This window comes from Saccopteryx bilineata, chromosome 1 (genome assembly GCF_036850765.1).
Source record: "Saccopteryx bilineata isolate mSacBil1 chromosome 1, mSacBil1_pri_phased_curated, whole genome shotgun sequence".
Classification (NCBI taxonomy): Eukaryota; Metazoa; Chordata; class Mammalia; order Chiroptera; family Emballonuridae; genus Saccopteryx; species Saccopteryx bilineata.
In genome coordinates this window covers 263941154-263967202 of record NC_089490.1, presented here as the reverse complement: position 1 = coordinate 263967202, position 26049 = coordinate 263941154, and the positions used below count along the sequence as shown (strand labels likewise).

Below are 26049 nucleotides of genomic sequence, written 5' to 3'. Positions count from 1 at the left end.
AGCCAATCCTGAAGCTCGCTGGGTTGATGACGAAAGGGCTACGCCGCTGCCTTGGGATTGGTTGTCCAGCTGTGTGTGTCGCGCCTTTCCAGACGATTCGGACAACATGGCGGCGGAAAGTGGAAGTGATTCCCAGTTAAGGAGAAGAAGGCGCCGGGATTCGGAGGGACCGGAAAAAGCGGAACTCAAGGAAAGAGAGCTGGCATTGGCACTGGCCCAAGAGAACGAAGGGGATAATGAAGAGCGCTGGGTTGGGCCGTTACCGGTAGAGGCAACATTGGCCAAGAAGAGGAAAGGTAGTTACAGAGATAGGCACAGGGAGAGTCGGAATACTGCGAGCCCCGAGTGGGAGAGTCAAAGCCGAACCGAAAAAAGATGGTGTGTTTGTGGCCTTTTGCGCCCTCAGGACAGAGGCTCATCTTCTAACTCCTAGCCACTGGGTCCTTGTATGTGCTCGAAGTAGTGATTTGGGCGAAGTACAGAGTCTTTTTGATAATATCAAACACTATTAATGACTGACTTGTTATAATAGATGCTAATACTTATTTATACCAATCCGTACTGTGTTCTTGGCACGACTCATTTAACCCCAGAGCAGCCATATGTGGGAATTTGTAACTTCATTTAATAGATGTGGAAGGGTTCTCTTTGAGGCTGTTAGTTCAGGAGTGGTGTTAGTGTGTTGGAACGCGGGGCGGGGGTGAGGGGACAGCGGCACTTATTTAGAATCGTGAAGTGTATATAAAGGTAGTGTCACCCCTGACACTTCCACTAGTGCGTTTCTGACCAGGAAATGTAAGTTTACTGGGTCACCCATTTTCATCTAAAACACAAGGTCTGTGGTTTTCAAACCGTCCTCCTTACATAACCATGCTGTGAAGCATTTTGCCACTAACTTCGAATAGTGATAAAATTTTATCCAATGTAGTAAATAAAGGGATACATTGAATTTTTTTCAAGTCCTATGAAATGTTTTTCTTAAACGTGTAAAACTATTAAAATGTGATCTTTTAACAATTCAAATCTTACTTTGTCACTCTCCCCATATAACTCTTCAGTGATTTTTCTCATTATTTTCAAAACAAAGCCCAAACTCCCAATGATGGCATAAAAGGCTTTTCATAATATGATCTCTCCTTGTCTAATTGACATGTTGCTGTACTTTCCTAACCCCTTGTCGTTTCTCCTCTGTGATCTGGCCATACTAAAACACTTGAGAAAGGGCCATACTCTTTCTCCACTGTATGACTGTTGGGGTATCTTGGTGTCTCGCTACCTGGAATATTTACCTCTAGTCCTTTCACTTCGCTTTTTTGTTGTTCAACCTTTAGCTCAGCCATCACCACCTCTGGGAAGCCTGTGACTTCTCCAATCTGGGTTGGGTTTCTAAAGTGCATTGCTAATAACTGAGATAATGTTTATCATGCTGAATTTACAGGTAGCCTTCAATTTTTTTTTTTCCCTGAAGCTGGAAACAGGGAGAGACAGTCAGACAGACTCCTGCATGCGCCCTACCGGGATCCACCAGGCACGCCCACCAGGGGGCGACGCTCTGCCCACCAGGGGGCGATGCTCTGCCCATCCTGGGCGTCGCCATGTTGCGACCAGAGCCACTCTAGCGCCTGAGGCAGAGGCCACAGAGCCATCCCCAGCGCCCGGGCCATTTTTGCTCCAATGGAGCCTTAGCTGCGGCAGGGGAAGAGAGACAGAGAGGAAGGAGAGGAGGAGAGGTGGAGAAGCAGATGGGCGCTTCTCCTGTGTGCCCTGGCCGGGAATCGAACCTGGGTCCTCTGCACGCTAGGCCAACGCTCTACCGCTGAGCCAACCGGCCAGGGCTGCCTTCAAATTTTATGTATCTGAATTTTGAAAAAGCTACCTTTTATAACCTTGTATATTGACACCCTTAAAATGCATTACCTTTTGTACTGCAAAGTCTTCCTGATAAATGTTTTCATAACTTTTTCTTTTTTTGTACTTGCTTCATTTTGAAATTTATATTCATGTAATTGATTGTTTCTCTCTACTGCTAAGACGTAAACATGTAAGAGCAAGTTTTGCTTCATTGCTTTGCGTATAGCAAGTACTCAATAAGTATTTATTGAATGAATGAATATGCTCTTATTTATCTATTAAATTAAAATATTCTTTAAAAAAATATTCTTTTTTATGGAAATAAGTGGGGGGGATGGTAAAATCCAAAAATATCAAAGTGCTGATGTTAGTGGAAGAAGACAAAGATCCTGGAAACATAATACAATTGAGACAGATATGGAAATTATTAGGTGTGAAAAATCTTCACCCTTAATTAGATGCATGTTGTATTTAAGGTAGTCAATAGTGTATTCAGTTTGGAAAAAAACTTGAAATTTTGAAACATGTATGAAATGTTTAAAAAAAGATTTTTGTCTAAAAGGATAGGGGTTTAGTAATATATGTACCTTTCTAGAAACGGAACAGTTTCCTTTAACATATTCTTTGGATGCTGGACTTTTGAATACATTTTTAGAAAGACATAAGTGATTATATGATACTACATTTAATTAAACCGGTATATTCTCAAGGAGAGAAACTATGTTACTCTTCTTTATGCCCATGTGCCTTGGAACCTATTTTGTTTTCAATATTTGTTCAACAAGTGAATTAACCAACCGTAAAAGGAATGTATCTCATATAGGATTAAATTTAACTGTGTATTCAGAAAAAACAAAATAACAATAACATTAAAAACATAGAGCTAGACTTCTCGCGTGTGTAAAAGAAATACCAAAGTAGACAGTCTAGGATTGGTACAGAGGCTCCAAAGGTACTTAGGCTGTTTCCAGCTTTGTGCCCTAGCATCACTAGGTGATGGCCCTCATCTTTGTCTTTAGTGGTTATTGGAATTACAAAACTCATATTCTAGTTCTAAGACTGTAGGACTGAGGAGGGGAAGAAAGGCACACCTTTTTAAAAAGACTTTTTGACTGTCACACATTTCCACTTTTAACTCTTTGGTGCAAGGTTACACCTGACTGCAGGAGGTGAGAAAAGTCATCTTATAGCAGGATATCATTGTGTTCATATAAAAATGGGGATTCTGTTACTAAAAAATGATGGGGAAAGTAGTTCATCAGGCAGAGCTTTGAGTCTGCTATACAATAGCTATAAAAAAATTCAAAGAGAGAGAGAGACAGTGTGTGTGTGGTTGTGTGTGTGAGATCTGTGCACAGAGTCCATGTTAATCTTCTCTGAATTGTTCCCATTTTAGTATATGTTCTGCCAAAGCAGCAATGAAATAGCTCATTTGATTTAGCAACATTTTTCCCTGGCCAGGTAGCTCATTTGGAGCATCATCCCTATTCACCAAGGTTGGGGGTTCCATCCCCGGCCAGGGCACATACAGGAATCAATCAATGAATGCATCAGGTGGTGGAACAAATCGATGTTTCTCTCTTTCTCTCCCTTTCTCTCCAAAAATTAATCATTAAAAAAATTAATTTAGCAACTTTTTATGGGAGTGTTTGGATAAATAAAATGATTGTTGGATTATTTTATTTGGTACATGTATAATGTCGTTTTTTACTAGTAAAATTGTCTATAACTCATATAATGAAATCAGTATTTCCTCACATTACCACTCCTACAAATGTTTTGCCCTTGAAAAGTGCTTCAGAAGCACTCAACTGGATATTCTCTAGATTTTTCTCAACTCTAAAAAACCCAATGTCAATGACTTCAAAGAGGATTAGTGCCTTAAAGATAAACTGAGATATCTTATTGATGGCTACTGGCTTCTTACTACTTATTTAAAGTGCACTAATTATTGGATCTATATGGTTAGAAAGATGGTTGTGATATTTTCGTGAAGCTTTTTAAGGTTTTTGGTTTGGTTTTGAATGGAACCTTCATATTATGCCAGCCATTCAGTTCCTAAGTTATGAGGACTGTTAAGCATCTATACAACACATGAGAGCTTGTCGTGACTGACTAAATAATAGTGCTATTCAGTACTGTGCAATAATTAAAATTACAACTGATATAAGACACTATTTATTTTTATACATAGGATAGACAAATCAAAGAAAATCTAGCTGAAAATACAAAATAGAATTTAGAAAACTTTAAATACAGGTAATACAAAATAATATTTAATTCTAGTTTTTAAAAGTAATTTTTTTCTCTTTTTCCCTCAGTTCTAGAATTTGAAAGAGTCTATCTCGATAACCTCCCCAGTGCATCCATGTACGAGCGCAGCTACATGCATCGAGATGTTATCACCCATGTGGTGTGCACCACGTAAGCCTATCAATCTCTTAGAATTCTTTACCAAGAAGATTTTTTTTAATGCTTCAATTCTAACATGAACTTATAGAAGTCACTTTAGGATATTATGGATTTCTATTTAATTCCATAGGTTCTGTGATTAAGTTAAAGACCTACTTGTATTTTCCTATAATGCATTGAACTTTTTAGTTTGTGTGTATGTCTTTTGGAAATAAATGCAAAAGGGGGATGAAGCCCAGGTAGTGTCTGAGCTTTCCAGAAAAAGAGCATATTAGTTAATATGGGAGTAATTGGTAGCTGACCTCTCAGTACTAATGGGGAAATGATGAGAGCTCAGATACCTGAAAATGTCACAGGAACTCCAAAATAAATGAGTGGGGATTTGGGGAGGGATAATCGTAACAATGATATTCTATTGAACGTTACGGGAATACGGGGAGGGGGGATGCAATCAGGGCAACACTAGAATCTATGTAAATACAAATTAAATAAAAATAATATTCTACTGAACGTTAAGCTCATATTATGTCTAGTATTGTTCTAAAAGTTTTTCATAAAGTATATCATTTTACTTAACAATCTGATGAAGTAGTAATGTAATCTACATTTTATATGTAGGGAAACAGGTTTAGAGAAGCTAAATGACACATGAGATTGGTGAAATAAAGTGCAAGGGCTAAGTCCCAGAGAGTTTTTATTCCTTATATGTATTTTGAACTTGTAATCTGGAAAGTAACATCAGATTTATTTATGTATTTAAAGACCACTTTGTTGTGAGATTAGTGGATTTAAAAAGGGTCAGAATGGACACAGTGAGAGCTTTTAGGAGACTAGCATAGAAATGTTGCTGAGATACGATAGTGGCTTGGATGATATTGGCGGTGAGAATGAAAAGAAGCATATGGAGGCCCTGGCCACTTGGCCCAGTGATTGAGCGTCAACCAGGCGTGTGGATGTCCCAGGTTCAATTTCTGATCAGGGAACATAGGAGAAGCAACCATCTGCTTCTTCACCCTTCCTTCTTCCTATCTCTCTCTTTCCCTCGGGCAGCCAAGGCTCCACTGGAGCAAGTTGGCCCAGGTGCTGAGGCTCCATTTCCTCACCTCAGGTGCTGAAATGGCTCTGGTTTGATGGGCAGAGCATCGCCCCCTAGTGGGCTTACCAGGTGGATTCTAGTCAGGCATATACAGGAGTCTGTCTCTGTCTCCCCACTTCTCACTTAAGAAAATAATACAAAAAAAAAAAAAAAAAAAGAAGTAGATGAATTACCTTCCTCTTGGATCTCTTAGAAACAATTTAAGATATATGTCAATTTAATTAGTTAAAATATCTTAATATATTTAATTTATAGGATAATTCTGACCAAACATTAGCACTTTTATTAGTCCTAAGTTGTCAGTGTATAAAGCAGCATATTGGACTAGAATTTCTATCACTCTGCCCTCAACTTTTTTTTTTTAACAGGCAGCAGGGTGTAATAGAAAAATTATAGGCTTTGAAGTTAAGCAGATATGATACTGAATGCTGCTTTCCAGTTATGGACTTAGGGAAAATACACTTAACATTTAAAAATTATTTCTTAATTTTTTTTTTTAACTATTTCTTAATTTGTAAAATAATGATTAAAAAAGATAAATAAGGTAATGTATGTTTCAATAAATGGTTTTTTTACTTTTTCTGAAGTGAGAAGCAGAGAGCCAGGCAGACAGACTCCTGCATGTGCCTGACTGGGACCCACCCGGCATGCCCACCAGGGGGCGATGCTCTGCCCATCTGAGCTGTTGCTCCATTGCAACTAGAGCCATTCTAGCACCTGAGGTGGAGGCCATGGAGCCATCCTCAGTGCCCGGGCCAACTTTGCTCCATTGGAGCCTTGGCTGTGGGAGGGGAAGAGAGAGACAGAGAGGAAGGAGAGGGGGAAGGGTGGAGAAGCAGATGGGCGCTTCTCCTGTGTGCCCTGGCCAGAAATAGAACCCGGGACTTGCACACGCTGGGCTGATGCTCTACCGCTATGGTTTCTATTTTTATATACCTACAGGCAAGATAAATCTATAAAATCTTTGTGATTATTTAAACAACCAAAATACCTTGGATAGGATACAAAACAAATATGTTGAATTTTGCTGTATAGGAAGGTAATATGCTAAGATTTAATTATCTATGAACTTCTGAAAAATTGAACACTTTCCCTGTAAAAAGACTGCCTATAGGGTAATTTTAACATTTAAAGACCCTAAGGTCTAATGATTCCTGGTGAGATTTCTTTTCTTTTTTGTTTTTGTATTTTTATTTTTTTAGAGGGTATTCAGTGAACTTTATTGATGGTACATGACAAGGTAGGGCTGCTTCGGCCCCTCCCCTTCTTCAGGGAATCTGGGATGAAAACTGAAGGTCAGGAGATTCTCAGTGTGTTGGGGGGATCGCTTTGGGGCAAGGACTCCCCAGCAGCTGAGGGCCTTTTCCTTTTGCTGGGGCTGGTAGTCCTGGGGGCTCTTACTCCTTAGAAGCTATGTGTACCCATAAGGTCCACCACTCTGTTGCTATAGCCAAATTCATTGTCATTCTAGGAAATGAGCTTGACAAAGTGGTCGTTGAGGGCAATGCCAGCCCCAGCATCAAAGGTGGAGGAGTGGGTGTCACTGTTCAAGTTGTAGAAGACACTTCAGTATAGCTCAGGATGCCTTTGAGGGGTCCCTCTGATACCTGTTCCAATACCTTCCTGGTGTCATTGTATTTGGTAGCTTTCTTCAGGTGACAGGTCATTTCTACCACCAACACATTGGGGGTGAGGACACAGAAGGCTATACCTGTGAGCCTCCCATTCCACACCAGTAGAAGCAGGGATGATGTTCTGGGCAGCCCCTTGGCCAGCTTCACAGAGGGGTCATCTTTGGTTTTCTGGGTGGCAGTGATGGTGTGGACTTTGGTCAAGAGTCCCTCCACGATGCCAAATTTGTCATGGATGACGTTGGCTAGGAGGACCAAGCAGTTGGTGGTTGGTACAGGAGGCATTACTGACAATCTTGAGGGAGTTATCATACTTGTCATGGTTCATACCCAAACCTGGGGGCATCTGCAGAAGGAGCAGAGATGATGACCCTCTTGGCTCTGCCCTTCAAGGGAGTCCCAGCCTTTTCTAAGGCAGTGAAGACACCAATGGACTCCACAGCACGTTCAGCACCAGCATCACCCCATTTCATGTTGGCGGGATCTTGCTCCTGGAAGATGGAGATGGACTTTCCATTGATGACAACCTTCCTGTTTTTAGCCTTGACTGTGTTTTTGAGCTTGCCATAGTAGAATCATACTGGAATATGTAGACCATATAGATGAGATCAATGAAGTGGTCATTTATGGCTGCAATATTCATTTTGCCAGAGTTTGAAGCCGCACTGGTGACCAGTTGCCCAGTACGGCCAAATCCATTCACTCTGACCTTCACCTTTGTGTGTCTCAGGGTTGCAGCTAGCACTTAGCAGGAAGTGCAGCTGTTGAACAGGAGCAGAGAGCTTCTTGACAGTCTTAATGTCAAGTCCTTGCTCAATTCTGAGCCTATGTCTTAAGGTTAAAATTAGTGCAACAGTGACTGTTAAGGTATCCAGAAAAGAACTTCAAGATTTGTAATGTTTTGTCTACCCTAAAATAGTGGCCTGCATAAAGGAAGATTTTTTTTGAAAACCTATTATGAAACAGAGATTCTCAATGAATGATTGCTTTGAGAGTATTGAGTGATTCATAGATTTGTTTTACAAAATAACTTTCATAATTTTATATGTGCAGGACAGACTTTATTATTACTGCTAGTCACGATGGACATGTTAAATTCTGGAAAAAAGTAGAAGAGGGAATTGAATTTGTTAAACATTTTCGCAGTCACCTGGGTAAGAATTTTACTTTTGTTTGGTTCTCTTTTAAACTGTACTAAAGTTTCTTTTAAAGGGTTTGTTTGTTTTTTTAATCATGTGCATTTATTTCATTGCCATTTGATGTTTTCATTTCATTTACTGAAATGTAGGTGTTATTGAGAGTATTGCCATTAGCTCTGAGGGAGCACTCTTCTGTTCGGTGGGTGATGATAAAGCAATGAAGGTGTTTGATGTAGTGAACTTTGACATGATCAATATGCTGAAGCTTGGGTGAGTCTTTTTAAAATTAAATATTTTTAACATAGTCTTTTAAGATACTTTTAACAAGTCACTATTTCATAGGTATTTCTAAACAATATGTTATTCCAGTAAAAATATACCTTTGGATTTCAGTTGGGAAATAGTGAATCCTTGTTATGATGCTATTTAGAGGCTTCTGCTGTGGTTTTTGTCATTAATCAGCATAGAAATTTCCCAACAGCATCATAGCAAGAATTCATTATATCCATTTAATACTGCTTAATAACAAGGATCTATCATGTCTAGTTTCCTTGTACTGAGAATTAACTTCCTTGTTGTGCTTATTTGAGTAATGTAGTATTGTATATAAAACTAATGCACATTTTTGGAATTGAAGTTCTTTGTTGGTGATTTTAAACTTTGAAGAATCAATATATATTGGTACCCCAACTTTGTGGTTAAACTTCACAATAATGAGACTAATACTTTGTTTTAATCAGGTCTTTTAAGGTAACATACTGAATTTATATTCACCTAAATGAATGTCAGTTTGAAAGTCGTAGCATTGTCAGAAACAGTTTTGAGACTTTTCTTGGTCTACTCAGACTGTCATGCAAAAGACCATAGACTGGGTGGATTAAACAACAGAAATTTATTTTCTCCCACTCCTAGTGGCTGGAAAGTCGAAGATCAAGGTTCCAGCAGGGTTTGGTTTCTGGTGTGTATTCTCCTCTGTTTCATATTGTCTCCTTATCGGGAAAAGGGGATGGAAGGAGGAGTGATATCTCCCTCTTCTTCTTAGAAGGCCACAGGGATATGGCGATAGGGTCCCACCTATCCCCATCTCATCTTAGTTACCTCCTAAAGACCCGATGGCCAGATACGATCACATTGGGGGTAGTGCTTCCTCATACAAATTGGGATGTGGGGATAGAGAAGAACTGCAGTTCAGTACAGGGCAGGACTTCTTTTGGAATTTCTTACAAAACCAGTCAGGAGCTACTAAAGGAAATCAGTCTCGTTATTTATGATGAGAACTAACTTTTTGACTACAAATAGAAATACCTGTTGATCATCTGTCTTATTCCTCGGCTGTGTTTTCCCACACATTAGCTTTTTTTTTTTTTAATTTTTTTAAATTTATTCATTTTTTTTTTTTTTTTTTAGAGAGGAGAGGGAGAGACAGAGAGAGAGAGAGGAGAGACAGAGAGAGAGAGAAAGTGGGTAGGAGCTGGAAGCATCAACTTCCATATGTGCCTTGACCAGGCAGCCCAGGGTTTTGAACCGGCGACCTCAGCATTTCCAGGTCGACGCTTTATCCACTGCGCCACCACAGGTCAGGCCCATTAGCTATTTTTAATAATCAAATCTGGGCCCTGGCCAGTTGGCTCAGTGGTAGAGCATCGGCCTGGCGTGTGGGGGACCCGGGTTTGATTCCCGGCCAGGGCACATAGGAGAAGCGCCCATTTGCTTCTCCACGCCCCCCTCCTTCCTCTCTGTCTCTCTCTTCCCCTCCCGCAGCCGAGGCTCCATTGGAGCAAGGATGGCCCGGGTGCTGGGGATGGCTCCTTGGCCTCTGCCCCAGGCGCTAGAGTGGCTCTGGTCGCAGCAGAGCGACGCCCCGGAGGGGCAGAGCATCGCCCCCTGGTGGGCAGAGCATAGCCCCTGGTGGGCGTGCCGGGTGGATCCCGGTCGGGCGCATGCGAGAGTCTGTCTGACTGTCTCTCCCCGTTTCTAGCTGCAGAAAAAAAAAAAAATACAAAAAAAAAAATTAAAAAAAAATCAAATCTGTTCATAAATGTTCAACATTTGCTATTTTAGAAGATATTAAAAGAATTTTTTTTAGGCTTTAATAGAAATTCTAAAAAAAAGAGTCCCAAAAATGTTTTGAGCCTCAGCACTATCATTGGAATAACTAACTTCTCAGACTGATTACTTGGAAGGAAACAGCACTTATTTGAGTGTATAAGTGTAGTATATTGATTAAATCTGTCCCAGTTTTTTTATACTCTGGTCAAAGCTTAGAGTTTTAAGATCAAGTTATCAATAATGAGAGTGTGATAAAAACATGATTTTCTTTTGAGCATAGTCATAACTAAAACATTTTGATCTTTATTGTTTCAAGAATGGATTTAGAGCATATACTATTTAGGAGTAACCTATTTAAGAGTAAGTTATACATAGACTGAGACATAGAAATCCAAAAAGGATGCCCCAGAACATTGTAAGTCCCAGGTCTAATTAGGTTTTCTTATCTACCCAAGAGAAGTAAATGGTCTGCTATATGCAATTCTCTTCTTGTAGATAGATAGATCTTTAGAAGTTATTATCAATGCACGGATGAGGTCAGAAAGAGAAAAATTAGTAACTGTTCTTAGTATTCCTCCCCATTCTGTATCTCTCTGCCTCGTTTGAGCAAGGAATCTGAAACTAGCTAAATCACTAGCCTGAAAATTTTTTGGTGGTGATGGTAGGAAGGGATACTACTGTGTTGACCTATTGTTCCTCTCAATTCTTTATTACTTCAGCTATTTTCCTGGACAATGTGAGTGGATCTATTGCCCAGGGGATGCCATATCTTCAGTTGCTGCTTCTGAGAAGAGCACAGGAAAAATTTTTATTTATGATGGTCGAGGAGATAACCAACCACTTCATGTTTTTGACAAACTCCATACGTCACCTCTTACCCAGATACGGCTAAACCCAGTCTACAAAGCAGTCGTGTCTTCTGACAAATCTGGAATGATTGAATACTGGACTGGGCCTCCTCATGAATATAAATTCCCCAAAAATGTGAACTGGGAATATAAAACCGACACAGATTTATATGAATTTGCCAAATGCAAAACTTATCCAACCAGCATATGTTTTTCACCTGATGGGAAGAAAATAGCTACAATTGGTTCTGATCGAAAAGTTAGAATTTTCAGGTTTTTAACTGGAAAACTTATGAGAATCTTTGATGAATCACTAAGTGTAAGTGCAATTTAAATTTAGTATTTTACTGTTCTGAAAATGTCTTTGTTCTAATCTATTTCTTTAAAAGGTATTTTTTCTGGATATAGACTTTTAGATTGATAGTTATTTTCTCTTAGCACATTTTAGATAATATTCAATGTCTGCTGTCTTACATTGTTCTTCAAAACTCTCTTCCTCTTCCCTGAGCCAGTGATCCTTCTATTATGTATCTGTTTTGTTTGTTTACAAGCTCATTCTCTTTAAGATTCTCAAAACTCAGTCTAGGCCCTCTCTTCCCACTCTGTTCACTTCTTTTTGTCTCTGAATATTTCCAAATTTATTTCCCCAGCTTTCTATTATGAACAGACCTGGTACTCTCCTTTTCCCCCCATTTTCATAAATGGTACCAATATTTATTACTTGCACAAGCCAGAAATTTAAGTCATCCTTAACCCTATTTTCTTTTTTCTTTCTTTCTTTTTTTTAAAGTGAGAGGAGGGGAGATAGTGAGACAGACTCCTTCAGGCACCCTGACCGGGATCCACTGGCAACCCATCTGGGGCTGATGCTCAAATCAACCAAGCTGTCCTCAGCTCCTGAGGCCAATGCTTAAACCAGTCAAGCCACTGGCTGCAGGAGGGGAAGGAGAGAAGGGGAGAAGTAGGGGAAGAGAAGCAGATGGTCACTTTTCTTGTGTGCCTTGACCAGGAATTGAACCTGCAATGTCCATACACTGGTCTGACACTCTAGCCACTGAGCCAACCAGCCAGGGCCAACTCTATTTTTATATCCCTCTATTTATCATGAGTCCTGACGATTTTACTTTCTAAATATACTTTAGATTCAATTTTTTCCTTTAGCATACCTGTCACTACCCTAGTTCATGATCTTTTGCCTGGCTTATTACATGGCCTACTGCTTGTATCTATTCTGGCTTCCTCCTAATCTGTTATTCATGCTACATACAGAGTAATATTTTAAAAGCACGTATCTGATCATGTCATCCCTTGAATCATTCAGTGGCTTCCTGTTCTTAGGATCAAGACCAAAATAATGTCCTGCCATGTTGCGGTACCTGCCTACCATTATAGCCTAGTGTAAATCACCTTTCTCTCTGCCCCCCCCCCTTTTTTTTGACAGACCAGAAGGGAGAGAGATGAGAAGTATCAGTTCTTTGTTGTAGCACCTTAGTTGTTCATTGATTGCTTTCTCATATGTGCCTTGACTGGGGGCTACAGCAGACTGAGTAACCCCTTGCACAAGCCAGCGACCCCGGGCTCAAGCCAGTGACCTTTGGGCTCAGGCTAGCAACCATGAGGTCATGACTGCGATCCCATGCTCAAGCCAGCAACCCTGTGCTTAAGCTGGTAAGCCCGTGCTCAAGCCAATGAGCCTACACTCAGGCTGGTGACCTCAGGGTTTCGAACCTGGGTCTTCCACATCTCAGTCCGATGCTCTGTCCACTGTGCCACCACCTGGTCAGGCCTCTGTGCCTCTTATTCTAGCCAGTCAGGTCTTGCTTCAGTTTCTTGAACATTCTGTTCCTTCTACCTGGAGTGACCCCTCCATTTCTTCCATTGCTAGTTGAACTTAATTTTAAATCTTAATTAAAGGGTCACTTGCTCTAGGGGTTTTTCAATCTAGGATAACTTTTTTTTTTTTTTTACATAGGCAGAGATAGACAGGGACAGACAGACAGGAACGGAGAGAGAGATGAGAAGAATCAATCATTAGTTTACTTCTTAGTTGTTCATTGATTGCTTTCTCATATGTGCCTTGACCACGGGCCTTCAGCAGACCGAGTAACCCCTTGCTGGAGCCAGAGACCTTGGGTCCAAGCTGGTGAGCTTTTTTGCTCAAGCCAGATGAGCCCGTGCTCAAGCTAGCGACCTTGGGTTCTCGAACCTGGGTCCTTCCGCATCCCAGTCCGACGCTCTATCCACTGCGCCACCACCTGGTCAGACAGGATAACTTTTTTAACGTGACTGTATACCACTCTATTTTCTTCCAAAGAATTTGGTCTGGTCTTATTTGATTAATGTGTATCAACCCTCCAGTAGACTAAACTCTATGCAGTCTATGGTCCTGTCTCCGTTTTGGCTCATGGTTGTATCTCCAGCACTAAAAATAGTACCTGACACATAATTACTACTAACAAGAATGTGTTTGAGCATATTGTTGCAGAATAAGAGTTTATCCATGGAAAATTAACTAGTTTTTGTGGAAACTTGGGTCTCATCAACTTTTCATCAAGTGGTTCCCTAATGTTAATGAATGTTGAATCTTTTAAGAGTCTGGGTTGAACCTTTGTAGCAATATTATTTATTATATGTGTTAATTCCACAGTCTTGGTAGTGACCAATTTATATTATCCTTGCATTAAATGCTCTTCAAAAATTCTATGGCTCTAATTAGTGACACTTTTGTTTGGTGGTGGATTATCTGCCTGAAGTAATATGAATTCAGGCAAATGTGAAGTTCTGTTTGCTAATCAAATCATCCTTATGACTCATAGCTTTCCACCATGCTTTGTGGTCTTTTTCTTAAATGCTGGCTGGTAACTAGATATTAGTTACAAAATTCAGTGTAATTTAAAAACTCTGCCAATTTACAGCTCTTCTAAGATTCCTTAGGACAAGAAATATTCAAATCCTAATCTCTGGATATAAATCTCTTAATGTACATATTTTGAGCTGTTCAGTCCACTCTGTTTCTTCATTGTTGCCTTCGACATTTGTTGAAGTGATAGAGCTAAATTGTTAAGAGCTAATGAGAAAGTTTGGGGGGGAAAAAGAAAAAAAAGGCAAATATCCATTAAAGTAGTGAAAATGCTAGTGACTATTAAATGACTGGAATTTCACAGTTCCATGTTATAGGGCGAAGTTTCTAATGAGTTAAGAGCCCTAGTTTAACGGACAAAAATTTTCCTTGGATGGTGTGAAGTATCACTGCATATGGCCATATAGTTGTGTATCATGGAGGCCCTGCTATTAAGGCTAAAATTCTGTAGAAAGATTCTGACGTGCTTAACAGGTTGGATTAACATTTATAAAATACTTACATGTAGGCAGATGGCCAGCTACAAACTTTTAGCCTTGAAACTGAATCCTGTCTCTAGCAAAAATAATCAGGGCCCTTGCTATAAAAATGTAGTCCAGCGTCCAGGCTTTTTCTGACACATGAATATAAACCAAAAACATATCAGTCTCAGAGACTGGAGAAAAGAAACCAATGATCAGGCGTTTTAGAGAGTTCCCTAGCACACATACCTCCTTTTGGTTTTTGGAGTATTTTGTTCTTTCTGCGTCCCAGTCCGATGCTCTATCCACTGTGCCACCGCCAGGTCAGGCTGTTGTTCTTTCTATATATATAAAAATGGGAGATTTCCAGTTAACACAGATTAAAAAAAAATAGATGGAACATATCTGCCTTATTTCATCTGCAATGGAGAACTACTTCTGAATTGTTTGATGCCTTCAGTGTCTGGAAAACAAAGTAAAGGACAATCATATCTTTTTGGAGGCTTATAGTACAATAATAATAATTGGGTATAACCCTTTTTTATTTTTTTAAGAGTTTATTTATTGATTTTTAGAGAGGGAGGGAGAGAGAAAAGGGGGAAGAGCAGGAAGCATCAACTCATAGAAGTTGCTTCTCATACGCCCTTTAACTGGGCTAGCCTGGGGTTTCAAATCAGTGACCTCAGCATTCCAGGTTGACACTTTATCCACTGTGCCACCACAGGCCAGGCAGAACCCTTGTTTTTTTAAAATTGTGTATTAACTATCTAAAAAAAAGTAAACCAAATTTCCAAACTAAAGTGCACCATGAAAATATTCATCTATCCTATATCATATTTACTTAATGATAATCTAACTGTAATTGTACTCTATGTTAAACAACTTGAAACATTTTCTGAAATATCATGAAATAGTTATACATTAGTGAAATAGTAAGTTTATTCATTCAACAAAAATTCAGTGCTTATTACTTCAGGCCCTGTGATCCTTATATAAGGCCCTCATAGTCTATATAGCTATATCGTCCAATATAGTAGACACTAGCCACATGTAGCTCTTGAGCACTTGAATATAGCCAGTTCAAATTGAGATCAACTGAAAGTATAAAATACAAAGACTTAATATGTATAAGAAAAAAAATGTAATTTTATCTCAATTTTATTAAACTGCTTAATGTTTAAATATTAATGTTAGATATATTGGGTTGAATAAAACATTATTAATCTCACCTTTTTTTTTACTTTGTTTAATGTAGCTACTTGAAAATTTTAAATTATGTAATTTGCCTTATATTTCTACTAGAAAGTGCTAGTCTATAGCTTATAAAAGGCAGCAGAAATATTGTAGTTTCTATAGAGAAAACAGTAATTATATTGACTAACTGGTCTTTTGTTTTTGTTTAATTAGGAGACTAAGCTAAATATTTTTTATGATTGAATATACTTTTTATTTCAGGCTTAGTGTTTAAAATCTTCCTTAAGAGATATAGAAGCATGCAAACTGTTAGTTGCTCTTAATGTGTACTCTGCTTCTATTTAAATTCTCACTCCTTTTATTATATAACTTTTTTTGTTAATAAATGGTTTGTTTCCTAGATGTTTACTGAACTACAGCAGATGAGGCAACAGCTACCAGACATGGAATTTGGCCGACGAATGGCTGTAGAACGTGAGTTGGACAAGGTGGATGCAGTGAGATTAATTAATATAGTTTTTGATGAAACAGGACACTTTGTGCTATATGGAACAATGCTGGGCATTAAAGTTATAAACGTGGAAACAAACCGGTAAGCTTAATCTGATGTATGTTTTTTTAAAAACACATTTATTGGGGGCCATTTCCTCCTTCAGGGAAACAGTGGGAGTTTTGTTTGTTCCAAGACAAGTGGAATGGTCCCAAACGTCTAAACTTAACCAAATGTTTTGACTGGATTTTTCTGTGGTCTTTCTGTTGTTTATACTCTTATGTAAAAAGTTTCCACTCATGTTTGTAAAAGAAATGGAAAGAAGATATGCATAGTTTCAAGTTTTCTGTTTTTTTTTAACAAGTTATAGTCTGTCTTTTGCTTATTGATTTAAATTAGGCTGGTTCATGGTAAATGTTGCCAAATATTTTAACCACAGAATTCGGCATTACATCCTGCTAGACATAAAATCAGAAGTTAAAATGCATGAAACCACAATAAGCCTTTTGTGCAAACAGTTCATTTGGTCTTAGTACATGAAAGCTACAATCAGATACTATCTCTGAAGGTAAATAAAAAGAACTTAAAATATATTTTATGGAGAAAAAAATCTTGTGCTGTACATTCTCACATTTTAACAAATTTATATTTAGTTCTTGACAATATAAAATCTTTGAAGGTTTGCAGATAAATTAAAATAATAGGGATAGATTAAAACTGTACGAATGATTATTTTTTTAACCTCAATATTATAGGCACCTACTAATTTTAAGTAACTTTTGGGGGGGTAAAGAAACACTTTTGAAAAACCTTTTACTAGTTATTTTGTTCAACAATAAAGGATAGCTGATTCCCAGTTTTTATCTGTTAGTTGTTATAATTGGGAGTTAATTCCAATAATTTTTTTTTATATAAAACGTTGTATTTTCCAGGTGTGTGCGGATCCTAGGCAAGCAAGAAAATATTAGGGTGATGCAATTGGCTTTGTTCCAGGGAATTGCTAAAAAACATCGTGCTGCAGCTACTATAGAAATGAAAGCTTCTGAAAACCCTGTTCTTCAGAATATTCAAGCTGACCCAACAATAGTCTGTACGTCTTTCAAAAAGAATAGATTTTATATGGTACGTGGAAGTACTAAGAGATGGGCCTTAATGTTTCTTCCAATTTGGTAGGAGTTCTATTTTCTTAGCTTGTGCTTTCAACTGAAGAGAATGTTGGCAATAATAGCAGACTTCTGAACACCAGAATACCATCTTATAACATTAATATTGTAGAATTTTTAACTAGGACTTAAGTATTTCTGTGCTGTTTTATATTCTGTTTTGAAAATTTTTAACCTGGCTTCTACAACTATTTGTGTTGTCTAAGACAGTAGGAAGTGGTTTATGGTAATAATTGAATCCAAAATAGTCTTCACTATGGAGTTTTAAAAATTCTTCTGTGTTCCCCAGCATCTCCACCAAAAAAAAAAAAATTCTTGTTTTTACTATTTACAGTTTTTACTCTTGAACATAATTTATCTCCTCTGAACTTGCATTTTCTTCTCTAAACACATTTTTTAACCATTTCCACTGAAATGTTGCTCCCTTAGAGTTGTATATTCCTGAGGAATTTTTTTTTCCCTAAAGATTCAAAGTACTTTGTATGTTAATTAAAACTAGGCTTGCTCAACCTGTGAGCACAGTGGTTAAAGCGTCGACCTGGGACGCTGAGGTTGCCGGTTCAAAACCCTGGGCTTCCCTGGTCAAGGCACATATAGGGAGTTGATGCTTTCTGCTCCTCCCCCTTTCTCTTTCTCTCTCTCTGTCCCCTCTCTCTAATGAATAAATAAAATAATTAATTAAAAAAATAAAAAAACTGGGCTCAAAATCAAACTACTAAACTATCTAGTAGAGTTGTCCAGAAAATTCTAAAGTATAGAGACCTCTGCCCTTTCATTCTGTGCTTCCCATTGCAGTCAGAGACTTTGTGAGACCCAAATGTGATTACAGCATGTCTTCTAATATTGTCATTTTGTTATAATGTCGATGAGAACAAAAAGTCGATTCCTGGCCTGGCTGGAACTGCTGTCAGTGGAGTTTGCATATTCTCCCCCATGTCTGTGTGAGTTTTCTTTGTGTACTCCTGCTTCCTCCCACATCCCAATGTGCATGTTAGATTAACTGCATATCTGAATGGCCCCAGTCTGAGTGTGGGTGTGAGGGCGCCTGCAATGGAACAGTGTCCTGTGCAGGGTGGATTCCTGCACTGAGCTACGAGAATAGGCTTCCGCCATCCGTAATGCTGAACTGGAATAGGGGGTTGGAAAATGATTATCTTACTGACTCTTATTAATCTTTCTTTAACATATGTATAGCTCATATTTACTTCAGTATTTTTTTTTTTCTTTCATTTTTTCATTTTTCTGAAGCTGGAAACGGGGAGAGACAGTCAGACAGACTCCCGCATGCGCCCGACCGGGATCCACCCGGCACGCCCACCAGGGGCGACGCTCTGCCCACCAGGGGGCGATGCTCTGCCCATCCTGGGCGTCGCCATGTTGTGACCAGAGCCACTCTAGCGCCTGAGACAGAGGCCACAGAGCCATCCCCAGCGCCCGGGCCATCTCTGCTCCAATGGAGCCTTGGCTGCGGGAGGGGAAGAGAGAGACAGAGAGGAAAGCGCGGCGGAGGGGTGGAGAAGCAAATGGGCGCTTCTCCTGTGTGCCCTGGCCGGGAATCGAACCCGGGTCCTCCGCACGCTAGGCCGACGCTCTACCGCTGAGCCAACTGGCCAGGGCTACTTCAGTATTTTAATTTCAGTGTTTAATATTAGAAGCGTTTTGGGTTTTTATTTAGAAGTTTGGTGATGTTTTTGTGATCATAAATAATGGCATAGGAACTTACCTCATTTATATCAATTAGCCTGTGGTAAAATTGGTTTTGCTATATATTGTTTCGATTAAAGTTGCAGTTTCCAATAACCTATAGATAGATGACCTTCAGTGAGGACTTACTGCATTTCTCTTCCTAACTCTCCAGCTATCTACATTGGCTGGCCCTCCTACCTTATTCTTCATTTTTAGTTAATTTGCTATTGCTACACTGACCATACTGAACTTGATCTCATTTGTAATAAGTTGAGTATTATTTTTTTGCATCGAAGCATTTGTACAGGCTATTTCTTTTGCCAGCTACACATACCTTCCCCAACTCCTACACATACTTCAGAGCTCAGCCTGGAAGACTTCTTTGACACCAAGTCTGGATTAGGTATGAATTGTTAGTGTCACACTTTTTAGAATAATTTGCAGGCATTTTTTTGGTTGCTGACACTGTCACCTTCTCCTCCTGGTAATATAAAGCCTGTAAATATAGGCATTATGTTTTCTTCACTGTTGAATCCACAAAATTTGGAAAAGCATCTGGCCCATTATAGTATACTCATTTATTTGTCTGGCATATTTATTATAAGCAGCTGTGATGCTGTTAAGTTACTAGTATTTGATAAATGTAGGAGATAGCAGCTTCCCTACCCCAACCAAGCTTTTAACCTAGAACGGGTACATTCTTTTTAGTGTATGTGCCGCTGAAGCGAGCACATGGGTACATTTCTTTTAAGGTGACCATTTTTCTTGTATCTTTTAAAGTCATTGCTAAAAATTTATTGATATATGTTAAAGGAAAAAGATTGTTTGTTTTTACCTGTAATTTAAAGGTAAAAATTAATTACAAGAGAGAATTGATATACACTATAAACACAATTTTTTTTTTTTTTTTTTTTTTAGTGAGAGAGAGGGAGAGGGATGAGAGGCATCAACTCGTAGTTGTATCACTTTAGTTGTTAATTGATTGCATCTCATACGTGCCTTGACCAGGGGGCTCTAGCAGAGCCAGTGACCCCTTGCTCAAGCCAGTGGCCTTTGAGTTCAAGCTAAGGACCAGGAGTCATGTCTGTGATCACACACTCAAGCCAGCAACCCTACGTTCAAGCTAGTGAGCCTGCGCTCAAGGCAGCAGCCTCAAAGTTTTAAATCTGGGTCCTCATTGTCCCAGTTCAATGCTCTATCCACTATGCCACCACCAGTCAAGGCTCATTCAGGTTTATTAGATGTAAATTAAAAGGAGATAGGTACACTTCTATTCCTTTTTTCAAATCAAATTTGAAATAAAAGTAAAATTTTACAAAACTAGAACTTAGTAGTTTCGTATGTGAGCTAAATTAACATAATTATTTAAAAATTCATATAAATAGTACAATAGACATGCTGTTCCTCTGAAAACTGGAGAATAAGATGTGAAGGCAATCACAGGCTAGCTTAGTTTGTTATCTGGAACCTATCTAAGTGGACCAAGGTATGCTGTTAGGCAAGACAGGGTCTGGGGCACTGGCTCTACCTTCCAGGAAGTTGTTGGCATCAGATGGAACTTAATTGGGAGGAAAAGATTTCTACTTCCTGAGAGTTAAATAAAAGAAACAGGCCCTGAGAAATTCAGTTTTAACAACTGAACGGTTTTTCTCAATTCTCCTTATACCCAGATTCTGAGATTTCTACTTCACTCAAAATTTGCATTGTTCTCACAAGGCTTCAGCATTTAGGTATTTCAGATGGCGTTCTGCAAAAAAAAAAATCAAGGTTCATCTTTGAATCCTCATCCTACTCATAGTAATAACAACCAGTATTAATATGTATATAGTACCCTCTGTACAGTAAGCACTATTCTAAGCAGTTTACATCCCTCCATTTAATCTTCATGACAGATACCATTTTGAGGTAGTTCTTATTATCTCCATTAATGAATTAGGAAATGTAAGAAATGAATTTACATCCCCAAAGACACATAACAAGTAAATGACAGAGCTGAAATTCAAACCCAGGTATTCTAAATAGTGAAAAGCAAGCCACAGGTGGCAGGTTAGGACATGTTAGAGGTAAAAGTAGAGCCCTACCTCAGAAAATCTCTGTCTTTTCAAATGTGTACTCAAAAAATTTCCACCCAAAAGGATATGCAATTCCACTTACAATCATACATCTTCATTATATGGATTATTTTCATAACTGCTTTTTACATCCTTTGATAGGAAGTGATTCCTGGAATAAGGATTTCTTTTTCTGATGTGAATTTATAACTTTCCTCAATTATTTCATTAGAAATGAAATTTTCTTGTTAAATGAAAAATTTAATTCATTCACTCACTTTTTATTTTCCTCCTTTAGTTTACCAAACGAGAACCTGAAGATACGAAAAGTGCAGATTCTGACCGAGATGTTTTTAATGAGAAACCTTCTAAAGAAGAAGTCATGGCAGCTACTCAGGCTGAAGGACCCAAGCGAGTTTCAGATAGTGCTATCATCCACACAAGCATGGGAGACATTCATATCAAACTTTTTCCTGTCGAGTATGTACTGTATTTGTCTTAAAACACCAATGCAAATGTGTGTATTTGAAGAAACTGTGTAACTTAAAATTTTTGTTATTTTGGCTTAAGGAATTTTGAAGAATTGAAATTTTTGCTAGAGCATCAACCCTGAGACGCCTATTAACTGTTCCACTATAATATGGGGAATTTATATACATATGTACCCATACTTAACAAGTTTATAAACTAGGAGGACAAACTATCTTGGCTATAAATGTGCTGTGCTGAATGTAAACTAAACAGTGATATACAAACATGTATTACTGTTATAACTGCACACCCCAATTATAAGATTTGTGGCTTGCTTATTATACTGGCTTTCCTCTTAAAGCAGATCCTTAACGAGTGGACAGTTATTTTTCCTTCCTGACATTTGCTAGACATCTACTTCTTCTTTCTTAGACCCAGTAGATGGATTTTAAAAATGAATTCCAATAAAACATATAACCTTCCATTGAAAAAAGCAGAGGTGTATTCTGGATAGTTCAAAAGTTTACAAAATGAGTATATCGTACCATATAGTAGAGTATCTCTGGCTAGCCTTGATGCAAAACGTGACATCTTTTAAATCACCTATACTTAAAAGTACTTGTGCCATATGTTGGTACTGAACAGAGAACTAGGCAGTTCTAGACTCCTGGACCATATCATTTTAAGTGCTCAGATCCCACTCACCCATTACATCTGTTGCTCCCTGATGTACTTTGGGTTAAGATTCTCTTGATTTTCCCTTCCATTCCCAGGTCTAAGAGCTATTATAGGATCAAATACCACATCAAATCAGCCTGTGGAATTAGTTAATATTCTTTTGAATGCTTCATGCTGGATTATGTCTGATTATCACTTACAGTTGATTAAATTTATGAGCTCTCATTTCAATGAATAAATCCTTAGTCAGGAATTTGTCACTGTACCATAACATTGTTTTTATGAGAAAATTACCTTTCTCATGAACTTAACCCCCCATATACAGTGAACAGTATATATTTTAAAGTTCTTTGGTTGTTTTTTAAAACTGCTAAATAACCTTGAAATCTAAATTCTGTCAGACTTAACTATAAGAAACAATCAATCTAAAGATACTACATTAAGCAGTAACAATAGACTACTGTTTATATGCTCTTTTAACTCTTGTCTAGCAAATGTCAGGAAGGAAAAAGAGTTGTCCTCAAATTAGGTTATAAAAAAAGGACTGTCCTTCTGACACATTCATATTAAAAATAACAGAACTTCAAAGAAACTGTCTTAAGATGCTCTGAATAGATTTTATATTTTTAATATCTCTTACTAGGTGCCCAAAGACAGTGGAAAACTTCTGTGTTCACAGCAGAAATGGTTATTATAATGGGCATACATTTCACCGTATAATTAAGGTAAGTTATGCAAATTTTGACTATAGGAATTGTATGTTATTGCATAACAAGAGGTTTAAACCTAAGGCGTATCATTCTCTCACACTTAGTTTATTAGAAAGGAATAGAGAAAATGGACTATGGAAGCCAAAAGAATCACATCTAGAATCAAGATAGGAATAATAGCATAATTACCTTTTTAGAAACACTGCAGCAATATTTTATCAGCAGCTGAAAACAGGATCATGTAATAAGTAAAGGGTCATGCTGAGAAAAAACCAACAGCCATGGTAACCTGATCCTTCTGTCTAGATAAGGTCTAGGTCTAGAAAATAAGATTTTAAATAATACAAGAACCAGATGCTACTTAATCTGAGAAAACTACCACCTGAAGAGCACCTGTGAGAACCACCACTAGTACCTGAAGAGCAGCCGGGAGAACCACCACTGGTACCTGAAGAGCACCCGGGAGAACCACCACTGGTACCTGAAGAGCACCCGGGAGAACCACCACTGGTACCTGAAGAGCAGCCGGGAGAACCACCACTGGTACCTGAAGAGCACCCGGGAGAACCACCACTGGTACCTGAAGAGCACCCGGGAGAACCACCACTGGTACCTGAAGAGCACCCGGGAGAACCACCACTGGTACCTGAAGAGCACCCGGGAGAACCACCACTGGTACCTGAAGAGCAGCCGGGAGAACCACCACTGGTACCTGAAGAGCACCCAGGAGAACCACCACTGGTACCTGAAGAGCAGACTGAATTCTTCCCAGGATTTTGTTGAGCAGCACTCCATAAAACAGATGTAGTTCTGGTTATTGACAGGTCCTGTCAGAAATGGCAGGAGGAAAAGTCAAATCTCAGGGTTCTGGAGGAATCAGTGAAATGTCAGGTCACAGTTGAGCAGTGAAAATATATCATTTAAATTAAAGTATAACTTACTAAGAGTTTAATAAAATGACTCACAGGGTGACTTCACAGAGCTGAAATTTTACTGAATATAAAGCACTCCTGACAAACATAACTCCAAAGCATACATACAGAGAAAAGTGTAATATGTTTTTTGTATGCTTTCTGTTAAGGGCTTCATGATTCAGACGGGAGATCCAACAGGTACTGGTATGGGAGGAGAAAGCATATGGGGAGGAGAATTTGAAGATGAATTTCATTCAACATTACGACACGACAGACCATATACCCTCAGTATGGCTAATGCTGGATCAAATACTAATGGATCTCAGTTTTTCATAACAGTAGTACCAACAGTGAGTATAACAGCATTATCTGTAAGCCAAAGGTTCATATGTTATGACCTAAGAGTAAATTCAGTGGAAAAGAAAGCTGCATGGTTCTCTACCATTATTTATATCTGCCAGGATTTAAAAATGAAAACAATTTAGATAAGAAAATTTAAAATTATCTAACAAATCAGATTTACTTTACAAAGCAATACTTCTGTAATTTAGGACTCTAATTTTAGTCAACTTTACCACTGTTATTGTTTTGTGCAGTTAAAAACAAATTGTTTCACCTCTGGTCCTGTTATTTCTCTTTAGAATGGAGGGTTAGAAGATATGAATTCCTGATTTTAAGACAGTTTTTCCCACTTTTTTTTTTTTTTTTTTACAGAGGGCAGAGATAGACAGGGACAGACAGGAACGGAGAGAGATGAGAAGCATCAATCATTAGTTTTTTGTTGCGCGTTGCGACTTCTTAGTTGTTCATTGGTTGCTTTCTCATATGTGCCTTGACCGTGGGCCTTCAGCAGACCGAGTAACCCCTTGCTAGAGCCAGTGACCTTGGGTCCAAGCTGGTGAGCTTTTTGCTCAAGCCAGATGAGCCCGCGCTCAAGCTGGCGGCCTTGGGATCTCGAACCTGGGTCCTTCTGCATCCCAGTCCAATGCTCTATCCACTGTGCCACCACCTGGTCAGGCTCCTGTTTTTATGTCTGTGAAATTAAAATGCAACCGACAATAGCATTGTAGGTTTGCCATAGAGTATACGACTATCTACAATAGCTCTACTGCTCTGCAGGTCCATGTAATAAAAATTACACGCTTTGTTTTTTGGAATTAAACACTAAGCAGTAGATGGAAAATATTTAGAACTACTATCTGACAGGCATAGTTTTTTATAATACAATACTTATAATATCTTTATAATCTAGTTTTAAATAATAGATGATGACGGCCCTGGCCAGTTGGCTCAGTGGTAGAGCGTCGGCCTGGCGTGCAGGAGTCCCGGGTTCGATTCCTGGCCAGGGCACACAGAAGCGCCCATCTGCTTCTCTACCCCTCCCCCTCTCCTTCCTCTCTGTCTCTCTCTTCCCCTCCCGCAGCCGAGGCTCCATTGAAGCAAAGATGGCCCCGGCGCTGGGGATGGCTCTATGGCCTCTGCCTCAGGCGCTAGAGTGGCTCTGGTCGCAGCAGAGCGTCGCCCCCTGGTGGGCGTGCCGGGTGGATCCTGGTCGGGCGCATGCGGGAGTCTGTCTCCCTGTTTCCAGCTTCAGAAAAATAAATACAAAAAAAAAAAAAATAGATGATGAAACAAACATGACTAACTTGCCAAAGGTCAGGTAAGTAGTAGATTGAGGAGTGCCTATGTCTCTAATGCCAAAGCACATATGCTCAAACTATTCCAAATTGCTTCTTAATTGAGCAGGTAGGAATCCTTAAGAGAACTTTGAAAGCCATAGCCATAGTTATTTAAACTCTACAAAGAAGCTGGCCTTTAGCAAACACATCCCAGCTCCCTTTGGTCTGCAGATATTTAAACATGATATGTACTATGCTTTTAAATTTTTTCTTAGAAACATGGAAATCATTTTTAAAATCTGCTAAGTGAAATTATTGTAAATCTCTTTAATTACATAGAAAAGTAAAGCATACATTTAAATTGTTTAATTTGCTGACCCAGAGGGTGTGAATTAAGAAACCTTGTTTACCAAGATTTTCCATTTGTCCTCCAACACAGCCTTGGCTTGATAATAAGCACACGGTATTTGGAAGAGTGACTAAAGGAATGGAAGTTGTACAAAGGATCTCCAATGTCAAAGTCAATCCCAAAACAGATAAGCCTTATGAGGATGTCAGCATCATAAATATTACTGTCAAGTAAAGCAAGATGTCTCATTGTATGTGTAAATAAAAATATAAACAGGATTATTTTACATTGAAAATCTTCTAAGACTTGAATATACAAATGATGTTTTAAGCACTGCAGTATTCTATTTTTATATTTTTCATTAAAGGGCATCTTTT

The 26049-nt window shown here is 38.8% G+C and overlaps 1 protein-coding gene and 1 pseudogene across 1 annotated transcript; one reads left to right on the top strand and one right to left on the bottom strand.

Moving 5' to 3' along the window:
* The first annotated feature begins 97 nt into the window (after positions 1 to 97).
* PPWD1 (peptidylprolyl isomerase domain and WD repeat containing 1) lies at positions 98 to 26006 on the top strand. Its single transcript, XM_066242363.1, has 11 exons — positions 98 to 296; positions 4173 to 4275; positions 8044 to 8144; positions 8279 to 8399; positions 10898 to 11345; positions 15943 to 16133; positions 16964 to 17153; positions 21230 to 21411; positions 22724 to 22805; positions 23872 to 24054; positions 25763 to 26006. The coding sequence occupies exons 1-11, from the start codon at positions 107 to 109 to the stop codon at positions 25904 to 25906; spliced, it is 1935 nt and encodes a 644-aa protein (XP_066098460.1). The 5' UTR covers positions 98 to 106; the 3' UTR covers positions 25907 to 26006.
* Positions 6627 to 8000, bottom strand: LOC136321054 (glyceraldehyde-3-phosphate dehydrogenase-like; annotated as a pseudogene).
* Positions 26007 to 26049: the final 43 nt, after the last annotated feature.

What these genes read in the sequence shown, in the direction of transcription:
- PPWD1 (XM_066242363.1), top strand. Translation starts at nt 107, where the DNA reads ATGGCGGCGGAAAGTGGAAGTGATTCCCAGTTAAGGAGAAGAAGGCGC. An exon ending in ACCCATGTGGTGTGCACCAC is followed by an intron (nt 4,276 to 8,043) that starts GTAAGCCTATCA and finishes TTATATGTGCAG; the next exon opens with GACAGACTTTATTATTACTG. An exon ending in ATAAACGTGGAAACAAACCG is followed by an intron (nt 16,134 to 16,963) that starts GTAAGCTTAATC and finishes TGTATTTTCCAG; the next exon opens with GTGTGTGCGGATCCTAGGCA.